The sequence below is a fragment of the Odocoileus virginianus genome, chromosome 10 (assembly GCF_023699985.2).
Source record: "Odocoileus virginianus isolate 20LAN1187 ecotype Illinois chromosome 10, Ovbor_1.2, whole genome shotgun sequence".
Lineage (NCBI taxonomy): Eukaryota > Metazoa > Chordata > Mammalia > Artiodactyla > Cervidae > Odocoileus > Odocoileus virginianus.
Genome location: NC_069683.1, coordinates 32989406 through 33002479, shown reverse-complemented (window position 1 = coordinate 33002479; position 13074 = coordinate 32989406). Strand labels below are relative to the sequence as shown.

General features: G+C 40.7%; 1 protein-coding gene across 1 annotated transcript in view; it reads left to right on the top strand.

Annotated features, from left to right (window-relative positions):
- The window catches only part of NRIP3 (nuclear receptor interacting protein 3), a 28124-nt gene extending 24950 nt beyond the window's left edge, over window positions 1-3174 (top strand). Inside the window, exon 7 of the mRNA XM_070473363.1 lies at window positions 186-3174. Within this exon, the coding sequence (XP_070329464.1) occupies window positions 186-201 (16 nt within the window). The 3' untranslated portion in view covers window positions 202-3174. The remainder of the gene's footprint in view (window positions 1-185) is intronic.
- The last annotated feature ends 9900 nt before the right edge of the window (window positions 3175-13074 follow it).

Genomic DNA, 13074 nt, shown 5'->3' with positions numbered 1-13074 from the left:
ACACCTCTCCTCACCCCGAGTTCACAATCCCACACAATTCTGTAGCCCATGTTTCAGAATGAGTAGTGATCGATACTGCATAGTGTGGTGGAGGAAGTGAGTAGCTTTTAAACTGATATTGTACGTGCCTTCAGCCTAATTTATTTGAATTTGGTATCATTTCTTCCATTTCTTTCTCATTTCAGCACTTCAGAAGCATAACTACAGCCTACAGCATGTCTGCACGTGTGCACACATACCAGGTTGACAGATTGAAAAAACTGGGTTTGAACCAAATGCAGCAGCAACTTGCTGTGGACCAAGTCCTACCCTCTAATAGAAGCTCCAGGGGCTCACTCCCTCCCAGACCTCTCTAGACTTTAGTCTGTGCTTAGAGATCTTGTCTGGTTATAGCCATTGTTTTTTACTCCTTTGACCACTTAATTTATAGATCTTTTTGACACTGCCAGGTCTCACTTATGGCCTATTTCTCTGCTTCTTCAAGGAATTTGCTTTTATTAGTCAAATATAGGGGCTGCCAGGTTCTATTTCTCCACAGATAACTTGCTTCTTCTCCTAGAGCTAACATATGTAATAAACAGGAACCTGACCTTTACTTCTTATGCAGAATACCTATGGCTCTGAATTAGAATCTCTTCTAATTCATTTGTTGATTTCTCAAGTATGAATTGAACTGAAAGAACTCAGAGAGATGGGCTAGTCCAACCATTTCATTTAAAGGACCAGAGAGACAAGTGAATTGTCTAAGCTCATATACTGTCAGTGGCAGAGGGCATCTAGAACTCAGACCAGACAAGCCAAGGCCAAGGCCATGTTCATTTTCATTTGTGGCTTCAAGCCTTGAGAGGAGGATGAAGAGGTAAGGGTTTGTAAAAAGGCAGGGTAGGGGAAGGATATGCTTTGGGGATGGATGCCAGAGGACCTGGGTGGCCCTCCCTCCTGTGTGCTACGCCCACTAAAAGTCCCCTGACCCACGCTATCACATTTAGGTGCTTATCTTTGTGCCTAAAAGTCACAGGTACAAAGATGAATGAGGTGGATCCTCACCTTGAACTTCTTGGAGGGGAGAAGGAGGAAGGAATCACAGATAGAAACACATTAACTACTCTCTGAGATGGAATTGAAGGCTTCAGTAACTAACCTGGGCATTGTTGTCAGATGTTGATAACCCCAAGATCCAGTCAGTATTTCTATCTAGCCTGTTATTTGTCTGCCTCAGACTCAAACAGCTGGGAGCAGGAGTAGGGAAAGAAGATGAGAAGACCTAGAGCAGGTCCAAAACAGAAGGATAGAGTCAGTTGGTGGGAATGCCTACCTAAGGAAACGTTTCTGGGATGGAGATCTGGGAATGAAACGTGCTGGTAGGGAATTGAGGGTTGAGGAGTTCTTCACTTCTGTCCTGGTGTAAGGAAAGAGGCATGGTAGGAGCTGGTAGTGTTAAGGACAACTTTTTCTGACTGCTTAGTACTTCCTGACCCCTCTCAAAGAGGTCACAGGGTTTCTTGAAGCCTCCCATTGGGGTGTCAGTTGGACATATAGATACCTATAATGGAATCTCTCTTTTCAGTTTGGTCAGAGATGTGCTCAGAAAAATCAGAAAAATAGTCAGCTGTGGGTGTCCCTATAGGAGATTCCCAAGTCTACCCTTGGTTCTTAGCAGTAGTTCCTCAAGTATTCGCTGATCCTACTTCAGACTTTGCCACATCCCCACCAACCATTTTGTCCAGTGTTCAGCTACTGTTTCTACCAGACGGCTCTTTGGAACTCTGAATGTTGTTAGCTTTTCAGAAGCTCCCTAAAGACTATGAGCTTGGTGACATGACCCCCATTTGAACAGCTAGGCAGCCATACTGTAGCCAGTTGTCACTGGCTCAGCCCTGGCCCCATTCTTGTCAGCTTCTACAGAGAAAGCAAGATGGAAAACTAGGCCCAGCCACAGTAGGGGAGGCCACATCTGATGCTCCACAGGGGTGACCCCATATTACCAGTCTTCAGTGCCCGCTCAATTCACCCTTGTTTTCTTACACAGGGAGCACCTGTACTTTTCCACTGAGGCCTCTCCACTCTCCTCCCTCACCTTTCATGGTACCACTTTGGCCTGCTTCTCACCCTAGGGCTGAGTTGAAATACTTCACCTCTTCCTTCCCTAGTTGGAAGTCCCAGTCTGAGCCTCGACTCTTGGCCACAAGAGAGGCATGTTAGAAGTTCCTTGGCCTGGTTTATCCTGAATACCCTGTGGACCAAGTAAGGCCAGGAATTCTCAGATACTAGAAAGATGCCGCTGAATCTGACCCTTTGAGTTCAGGATTCTATGGCATCAGGGGGATGATCAGATGGCCCTTAGTGATCTTTCTGGCCTCTGAGAATCAGTCAGTGATTTTCCAGTTGTGGAATAGAAACAGTTGGGGTGATCTGAGCTTAGGGTATCATAATCCCACTCTATGTAGTCAGATCATTTGAATTCACTAACCTAGTAATTGTGCTTTAAACCTTTGATAGTGGTACCTAAAGATGTCTAAAGATAACTGTAGAAAGTCTTGAGCTTCATCAATGTTATTTAAATGCTGCCAGGTTGGTTACTCTGATAGCGCCTATCTCCTTGATTTTCCTGAGGAAACACTGAATCCACATTTCTGGGGCTGGCTAGGTAAGCAGGTAAGGTCAGTTCTTCCCAGAATTCTAGAAAATTCTCACTGGTACCTCTGATTGAAGGTGTGGGAAGAGAGTGACCACGTAGGTCACAGCTCAGAAGACAGGCAGTAGCAAGAAGAAACCATGTACAACTATAACCCTCTCATTCCTCATTAGATGTCCAAATAAAATACAGGGAGTTTGAAAAAAATATTGTTTTTGTCATTTGGTATTTCTATGCTTGACTTATCTGAGGAACAAATGTTTTCTGACTTTTCTATCTCCTTACCTTGCACAGACCCCACCTGGTAAGAGCTCCTGTTCCTTAGCTCTAAGTGTATTGACGGATTGCTTAGTATGTCAGCCTCCCTTACTCTCGTATAGTAGAAAATCTTTCCAGGCTGGGCATGTGGAGGAGACGAACTGGAGTCCTCCCTCCTTCTGTTGGCAGGCCTCTGCACTGGCATTTTTCTGCGCAGTGTTTCTGGCTGTGTTGGGTTTATCTGTGAGATTAATGTAACAATAAAGTGAAATCTTCCCCTCCGTGTGCTTGTCTGACAGTCTCTTGTGTCAGGGCCCCTGGAAGGTGGGGGAGCCTAGGCGAAGCCCAGTGCGTCAGTGTTTCACTTATAGGATCTTGTGAACACAAGGCTTTGTGCCCTCATTTCCTCCATTGCTGCTAGTCCTTCAGCTTTCTCTCATCAGCTGTATGTTCTTGGGCAAATTAGTGAACCTCTGTGAGCCTGGCTTTGTAATCTATAAAACAGAAGTGATAATAGTACTTACTTCACGGTATCAAATGAGATAACCCATGTAAAGTGGTTGCCATATGAGTCCCTCAAAGATTTCACTGTATGTGGCAACAGTGTTTTATGGTGGATCCTTAGTGTGTGAGAAAACATTTACTTCTAGAAATTTTATTTAGAAATTTACTTTTTATACATTGTTTATTTAGAAAGGAAATATTTACTTAGTTCAAGCAAATTAGAGGTTTGGGGAGGGGAAGTATTGAATGAACCTTAATATATAACTAAATGTCTAAATGATATTCCAAATAACTGCATTTTACAGATGATACTTACCTTGTGTTAATATTTTAGTACTTAAACAGTATAGTTATGAAATAGTCAATAAGAAACATTCTATACGTTATGACAGTGATTATCACAATCTAGAATTATGTTTCTACCATTCCTCAGAAAATACTACCATTCCACCTCAAAAGGTTTTCTGCCTTATTTTTGTCCATTTATTCTAAATATAAATGTAAAAATACTTAACCAATCTGACTCTAAACAATGAGCCACAGAATCAAGATTCATAATCACCTTAATAGAATGAAACCAACAAAATTAAATACAGAGTTTAAAAAATACATCCTGACTTTCACTTTTAAAAAATCTATTGCATTTACACAGTGAGGGGAGAACTTTGATAACAAAAATTCAGGTGAAGGTGATATTGTTGTTTAGTTGACTGCACATTCTATATGTAGAAGGATCAAGGACTCTGTGTGTAGATGTCACTTGTATTAATAAGACAGGGATGTATATATAATTTGTGGCGCATCTAGAAAAGGGCATGGGTAACCTTCAGAGCTGTCATGTGGAAAGTGTTCTTCCTAGCGCCAGAGGGCAAACATTTCCAGTAGGTGGAGGCTGTAGAGAGGCATTTCCTGATTCAGTTGGAGGGAAGCATCTACTTTGAACCAGAGACTACCAACTCCTGCAAAGAAACTAGTATTGTTCACAGTTTTGCAGAAGGAAAAGCTTAGTTGTACAGAGATATAACTATTTAGCACAATTAAATGGACTGTTTATAAATTCTTTTTCACTGGAAGTGAAAGGTGGGGTGATCATTTCCTAGCAATATTAGAAAGAGACTTATGTTAAATTAGGAGACTTCCAAAGTCATTTCTAATGACTAATGGCAGAATTTTGTTTGATTCTAGGACATCTTTGTTAAATGGCATTGTGAATCAAAATGTAGCTTCTTTTTGACTCATTGCCATCACTACAAACATAGACTCATTAATTTGGACTGAAATTATGAGCTTTTTATCCAGTTTTGAAGAGTTGAAGGCTACTACTGTCCTCAGGAAATCAGAAAACAGAGACATACTAGTCTGTCTGTTGTACTGGTCTGTGTGCTATTAGATTGGACTCCTCTGTTAGCTTCTACTTCTTTCCATTATCACTGTATCCTGAGCTGAGCTACTGTTTAATTTTATCCTTACTTGTCTGGTCAATGGCCTACTGGCAGCTATTTTTCAAATGGTGTCAAGCATGTGGGCATTGTGACAGCTGTTTTCTCAGAGACCTTTTTACTCAAGGGTTGTGGTATGTTTCAGAAGACTGGGGCTGCCAGATGCCTGAGCAGAATGAAGAAACATCTGGGTCTTTACCTGCTTTTAGGTAGACTTGTCTAAAGGTTTTAGTAGCCTGGTAACTGTTCTTTTTTTCCAGTAAATACTAGCCACCAAAATTAGAGAGGGGAATTCAGTCCTGGCATTGTTTTTGCTAGAGGCAAGGTAGCCTCCCAATTTGTGGTTAATATGAAAACATAACTTTTCAGGAAACCCACATAATCCAGTGCTGACATACTCAACTCCTCCAGTTGCCCTGAACAGGAGAAATAGGTTGGGAAGAGGGAGTATGGCTGATCTAGTAAATCTAGTAAAGTCTAGAGACTTTGAGGACAAAGGGAATAGAGATATAAAACCTTCTGCACTGTAAGCCTGTATAACAGGAACTTAACTTTGCTTTCATCATTTGGCAAACTAATATGGGATATCTTGGGATTCTTTTATGAAACGCTGAACTCCTTGGATACACTGGATGACCTGGTACTTGGGAGGGGGATGCTACAGTGGTTTTCGTCTTATTTTGAAAATGGGTAGACATGAGAATGCCATGGTTTCTGGGGCTGACTGAGGAATCAGTTATTCTGTTTTGAAAGTTCTATGAAACTATCCCCCATGTGTCTGGGTTCATAATAGTTTCTCTGTAATATATAGAAACCAGTTGGGGAATAGAAAGTACAATAAAGTGAACAGGTTTCACAAAGATCAATTCAGTCACAGGGGTGTATGAAGAGGGCCTGTTCTGAGAAAGGGCAGCCAAGAGGAAGATCCAGCTTGGTATGCCCCATGGAGGGTAGAATTTCATAAATAAAGGCTCAGTATCAGCAGGTAAGGCCTTAAGAGGAAGGCCAAGAATTGAAAAGAGTAATAATTAAAGGAAAGGGGAAATGGGTGGGAATCCTAGCATTAGATACACCATGTACCTAAATTAACAAGGCATACTACATAACTAACATCTGATGTATACATCTCATACAATTTTTAATTTGCTCTGTTTTATAGTGGTAAAATATCTATCACCAAAGACTGCATGAGCCACTAAAAAAGTAAGATGATTACTGAAAAGACTGAAAGTTAGACCTGAGATCCTCACCCCTTAGTCATTCATTTGTTTATTCTCTGGAGAAACTGAACTAGGTGGAGCCACCAAAAACAACTGTATTCTTCACCAAAAAAGAAAACAGAACAGCTGGTAGCTGAGAGGAGAGGCATCCTACTGAAAATGGAGGTTTAAGTTTCAGCGTTGTGGAGCATCAGATTCCCCTTTCCCTTATTTGGGTCCCCAAACCCGAATTGTGGTTCTTCTCTTAGGCCAGTGCTTTTGCTGCAGCCCTCTCAAGGTAGTTTTTTCTCCCACAGTTCTATTAGTGGTCATAGAGATGGGGTAGATGGTCTCCTTGTACCCTATTCTTGCAGACACTTCTTCCTATGCTTTCCCTTAAAACTCCCCAGCTTTGAGTCTCATGCCATCAAATTATATCACTTAGGTCCCTTCATTGTTGTTAATCATCCACAAAGTCTACAAGCCCCTGGGTCATTGCCCCTCCATTTTCAGTAAGTTCAGCTCTTGGCTCACTTCACTCCCCCCAACACTACTCCAGATTTAATTCTTGGTGATTTAATTACACACATGGATGACTTTTTCAACACTCTGATACACTGGTTCCTTAAATAAAGTCTTCCACTGATATTATCCTACACCATTCCTTGTCATTCATTTTCATGGTCATACCTTAGATCTTGTTTATTATCCCAGACTGTAACCCCTCTCTTCTCTCAGGCTCATGTATCTGACTCTCTGACCACCAACTCTATCTTCCAGACTTCTAGCAGCTTGACTGCAATACTCCCTTGATTATCACCTTTCATTGTCCCTAACCTCCCTGAGTTTCTTTCCTCTCTTCATAAGCAACTTAAATCCCTGGGTCAGTGGTTATGATTCACTTAAATATGCCTTTCTCTTTTTTTTTTTTTTTAAAGAGGAACTGACTGTTCTTGATTAAATCAGAGGGATTCTCTATTTTTAAATTAATTTGCTTGGTTTGGAGGTGAACCAGGATCCACTTGCTTAGAAGTCATGTTCCAAAATTCATACCACTCATTTCTTTGTGATAATGAGAAAAATATTACACACTTTGTAGATTGGGCTAAAAATGTGACCTGATCAGAAAACAAAGACCAATGAGAATTTTGCAAAATCACTGTTTAAATATTTGCTATTGAATAAGAAAATTCTTATCTGACATTAACTTAAAACTGTTTGTCATGTTTTAACCATACAGAATGTTTAATATTTTACAATGTTTGGGGATAAACATACATTTTTTTAGAACAAGTATTAAAAGCATGATCAATTATACTCAGTTTTTAAGTATATCCATTTTGCATTGCATAGATGAAAAGATACATTTTTATGATTTCTCTACTAGCTAACAGTAAGAGGAAGAATGGTGTTCAATTTGAAAGCCAGTGTTTTGAGAAGTAGAATTTGAATATAAAGACATATGTGGCTGTGTTGGATGCACTACTGGACCTGTAACTAGCCTCTTTATGAAATTCCTCTTTTTTCCCACTTGCAAATACCTTAAACTCGGTTTACCCTCTTTTTGTTACACTCACTTCGCAAAACTAAAGTTTTAGTCAGAGCCAGCTCTTTGCCTACTTTTATGCAGCAGCCATGCTGACTGGCCTCATTTTAAATTCATGTCCATTACTCTCAGGCCCTTAACACTGCCCAACAATCGTATTTTGCAAGTCATTCACTTTCTTATGCTAGATGCAACATTTTTCTGCAAAAGGCCAGGTAAGTATTTTAGGCTTTTCGAGTCATATAGTCTCTTTCACGACTACTCTATCTGATGTTGTAACAAGAAAGTAGCCAAAGGCAACATGTAAGTAAGTGAAATCTGAATTTTATGTAATTTTTACATGTCACAATTTAGAATTCATCTTTAGTTTTTTACCCCCAGCCATTTAAAGTATAAAAATTATTCTTAGCTAGGAGGCTGTACAAAAACAAGATTTGGCCATGGGCTCTAGTTTGATGGGCTATGTTCCTAAGTTATTTCATACCTTCTCCTTTCTTCTCAAGTCTCTAACATTGCCTTCTCAGATGATGGCCTTGCTTTCTACTTCATTCATGAAATAATCAGAACATTCACCACTCCTACCACATCTACCCTCCTTCCAGCAGTTCTATGCCTATATTCAGTTTCCCTTTCTGTTACTGTGTTTTCATAGCATGATAGCTAAATACTGTATAACTTAACTGTGTTTATTGTTTGTTCCCCTGACTAGAATGTTAGTTTTCAGGAGGGCAGAAAGTTTGATCTGTTTTACACATGGTTATATACCAAGCACCTAGAAGAGTGCTTAGCACATAGAAAATGCTCAACAAATACTTGATTGAACACTGGCTACCAGACTAGCAGGCAGGCAGTTTAGAGAATTTTTCTCCAAAGAAACTTACCTCTTTCCAAGTAAAAGAACGCATCTTGGCAGCTGGAGATCCCCTTGAGCAGCCTAAGTGGTATTTTTTCCAAACTTCTTTGAAATTCCCATTCTATGGAATTGACTCAGTACATAATATGTATATATGATGTATATATGTGTATGTGTATGAAACCAAAGTTTCACAAAACAATTTTCTTTTTATGTGTGATGTATTCTGACATAGTATTTTCTACTCTACTCTGTCATTTAGGGAAAAAAATTTGGTTGCAAGTGATTAAATGGATTTTACAAACCATTAATGGGTTTGCAACCAGAAGTCTGAAAAATAGTGTAGTGTGTTCTACTAATTACAAGCCTTGTTTATGTACACAGAGCTTCCAACCAGTCTTCTAATGTCTCACTCTTACATAGGAATGGATAGTCAAAGTTCTCCAAACATTTAAGAAATGCTTCTGGAAATTCCCTGGCAGTCCAGTGGTTAGGACTCTGCTTTCACTGCCATGGACCTGGGTTCAATCCTTGGTCAGGGAACCTGCACACCGTGGCCAAAGGAAAAAGCTTCTAATAGGAAAAAAAACAAACCAGAAACAAAGACTGACAAACTCAAAACATTAGAAATATCCTTAGAGAAGTAAGGTGTATTCCCAGATGGAACAGATTGCTATTTAAAAGGGGAAGGGGTGGTCAAGAAAGTAGTAAATTTAAAACACAGTAACAGAAATGTGAAAATTCCAAGGAAGAGTTGGAAGATAGAAATCTTTCAGAAAAACAAAAAGGTAGAAATTGAGAAGAAATGATTCAATTATTCTAGGGCAAAACTTGGGTGGTAGGCTTAAAGAATAACTAGTCCAGTATGAAAAAGGATGATGGACTCCTGGGTGGTTGTCTTCAATTAAAAACATATAAACTGATAGGCAATACGATGTGTTTGAAAGTGTTGAGAGTTTGGGATAAATTGGGAAAAGAGGCAATGGCTAACTTCAATCAAAAAAAGTAAATGAAATTATGCTAATTGGATCATCTATGAATAAATATGTACAGTCATAATAATATAAGGAATAGTGATTTTACCTAAGTAAGATAACATAGATATTGATATATTGAGGCATGATGGAGGATGAAGAAATAATACATTTGTTTATGAGAGGGCATTGGAGTGTAAATACATAGCTTATTTCCTATATCAAGAAGCAAAATAATAGTCCAAACTGAAGAATTGAGAATGAGTAGTATAGGGATGCTATTAAGAAATAGGGAGATAAATCCCAAAGGAGCATTATAAAAGATAAGGTTACCTCTGGGGAGTAGAAATTCAGAGTGCAGAGGGCTGGGGTAGGGTCAGCTGTGCAGTACCATTTGATTTTTAACATGTACTATATGGGGGACTTCTCTGGTTGACCAGTGGTTAGGACCTTGTGCTTCCACTGCAGGAGGCATAGGATGGATCCCTGGTCAGAGTTCCATGGGGCCAAAAGAATTAATGTACTATATTAGTAAAAATAAAAATGAATACAGTGTTTCAATTATTTGAAAATGCTAGTAGTCAGAGAGAAGGAACTATTTCCCTCAGGTATTGTTAAGATGTAAGATACTGGGAAACCAGGAATACTGATTTAGCACCCTTCTGAAAGAAACTAAAAATTCTCCTTGCTTTGGTACTAAACCTTGTGTTGCTGTGTTATTGTTTCAGACTCCAGTAACTTGTCAACTATTGCTGATACCAGCATCTCTAGGAACAGATATAATTCTGGCCTCATATATTGTAACGTGGTGGAAGCCAGCAAATGACAGCATGGTATACTCATGTGGCTTTACACAGGGCAGGCAGCAGACAATCTCACTAAAGGGGGCTTAAGTAGGAGGCAGCACCCTGGTGATGCACATGGTAAAGGAGAGGGCTCATGTAAGACATTCCCAGAGCGTGCTCAGAAAAACTTCTGGGGGCATGTGTATGTCCTGCTGTAAGCACTGGAGACAGTCCATGGAAACCATCTTATTGACTCTGTGCATGATTCCATTTGTTCTCCTGTACCGCCATGGCCTAAGAAAGGGCTGAGTAGATCAGAAAGGATGAGGTGGAGAAATAAGACTGGGGCAGCCAGAGAGCTGTGTGAGCACTGGAGGGGAAAGGGGGTGAGGGGACTGCAGACAGAGCCAGCAAAACCTTGGTCCCAAATACATCTGTCCCAGATCCATAAATTGGCACGTCTGCTTCCTAACCTTCTGACTTCCACACTTAAATTTAGAGAAGACTCTTCTCACTCTTCTGGCCATCCCCCACCAGGGCATTTTTTAGGTTTTACAAAGTGAGAGGGCCCATGCCTGGTAGGAAGGTGAACCTGGACTTTTCACTCCTTAAATGGATTCTAGTAAGGAAACCTAGTCACATGTAAGCAGGGAAAAGAGTGCATACTCACTGAGGCCAGTCTTGTCTGTAAACAGAACAACCCTGATGTGACCTGAAGGTCTAGGAAGATCCTAGGTCAGAAGTCTCCCCTCTACTACCTCTCCTACCTCCCATGGGTTGCAAAGAGTCAGACACGAATGAGCAACTGAACTGACTGACTGACCTACTATGGTGCCCAGATTCCACATGCACTTCTTAGGGCATCTCAGCATCGCCCTCTCATGGTCAGAAGGGAAGTAGGATTCAAGTACTGTAGGCACCTGGTTCTTGAAGACTGACCAGAGGAGCCTCTTCTATTCCTTTTTTCCTTTTCCAGGTCCCCACAAACATTTATTAGTTTTTACTCTATCTCAGTCTCCAGGTACAAAGATAATAAAAACCCTTGCCCTCAAAGACTCTGCCAAGTTTGGGTGGAGGTTGGGAGTTCAAAGGCAGATATGAAAACATAATTTTTTGTAACGGATTAGGTTAGGAAATAGATCTGCACAAATACAGATGAAAATGCATGTAAGTTAGGGAAGGTTTTCTAGTTGAGAAGACCTCTGACCTAAGGGAAAAGTAGGAGTTATCTAGGTATGAGCAGGGTAGAACAAGAATCAACTCCTCCACTTCCATTGTATCACCTGGGATTATATTGTTTAGTGACATATACCCTACCCCCCCCCCCCCCCCCCACCAATCCTTGGCTCTAGCTGTGCCAGTTAAACTGTCCCCCTTCTCCTTACCCAGGTCTGAGTCTTCATTCAGACTCTAGCCAGGCAACCAATCATCTTACAGTCACACTCTACTCTGGGCAGCCACATCTTACATTCTAGAACAGGTATGTCTACTATAAACATTAAATTTCCTAGTAGCTACATTGAAGAAGTAAAAATAAAAAGTGAAATTGTTTTAATGTTTTATTTAACCTAATGCATCCAAAATATTTCAACCTTAATACAAAAACATTGAGTTTATGGTTAACAGGAGATATTGTAATATGTTTTTTATGTTAAGTCTTTGAAATTCAGTACATTTTTACACTTATAGCGTATCCCAATTCCAGTCAGTCACACTTCAAGTGCTCAGTCGCTACCTGGGGCTAGTGGCTACAATGTCAGAGAGTGTACTTGCTGAGGTACTACTATATATTCCTCTAGATCTCTGTGCCCCCAGTCAGGGCCCTGAGAACAAATTTGAAGAAGAAAGGGAAGCCCTCTGAGGTTTCAACCAAAGAGTAAAAGCACTCCTTCAGATGCCAGAACTAGACAGCTAACCCTAAACTGATCCCAAACTTGCTGATGAGACAGCTTTTAGCAATCACGAATCCACAAGTGCATCACAGTGAGACACATTTGACACTGGCCAGTAGGATACCCGCTAAGAAAATCTGACAATTAAGGAAAGTGACAGGGCAGCCTGGAGGGGCCTTGGTGAAAGGTCATCTAGTCCTCCCATTCTGGTTCTGGTTGAGACTGGGCACCACTTGCCATTTGGGACTCAAAGGGTCTAAAAATACTTGGCATATTTTTATATGCCAAGTATAATATCAGACACCTTCTTGTGTTGGTCTAGCAGCAACAAGAATCACATGTGAGAAAAACACCGAGAAAATTCAATCTATTAAAACATTTCCACAAACTAGGAAAAGACCACTTTTAAGTTTTGCTTAGAGAAAGAAACACGGGTATTCCATGAAAGCAAAATTTGAAACCCACAGATAAGAGTTCAAACTTCTAATATTAAGCCCAGAAAAAGGAAGTGTTTGGACCAAGATGTTTCAAAAAATCCGCAGAGGCTATGATGAGCCCCTGCATTCTTTCCACTATGCCCTTTCCACTACTAACTGAAAAATAGTTTAATTGGAGAGACTGAAGAGTTGACTCATTGGAAAAGACCCTAATACTGGGAAGGATTGGGGGCAGGAGGAGAAGGGGACGACAGAGGATGAGACAGCTGGATGACATCACCGACTCGATGGACATAGGTTTGGGTAGACCCCGGGAGTTGGTGATGGACAGGGAGGCCTGGCGTGCTGCGATTCATGGGGTCGCAAAGAGTCGACACGACTGAGCGACTGAACTGAACTGAACTGTACCATCTCCAGGATTCTCCCAAATTATCCTTCAGGATGACCCCGCTTAGGAAGATCGTCAGCGGTCCCCTAGTTTTGAATTAGGAGCCAGCCGCCCTGAACAGGATTGTAGCACCGTGATCCCCCATCTTCTGAAATCTTGGGCGG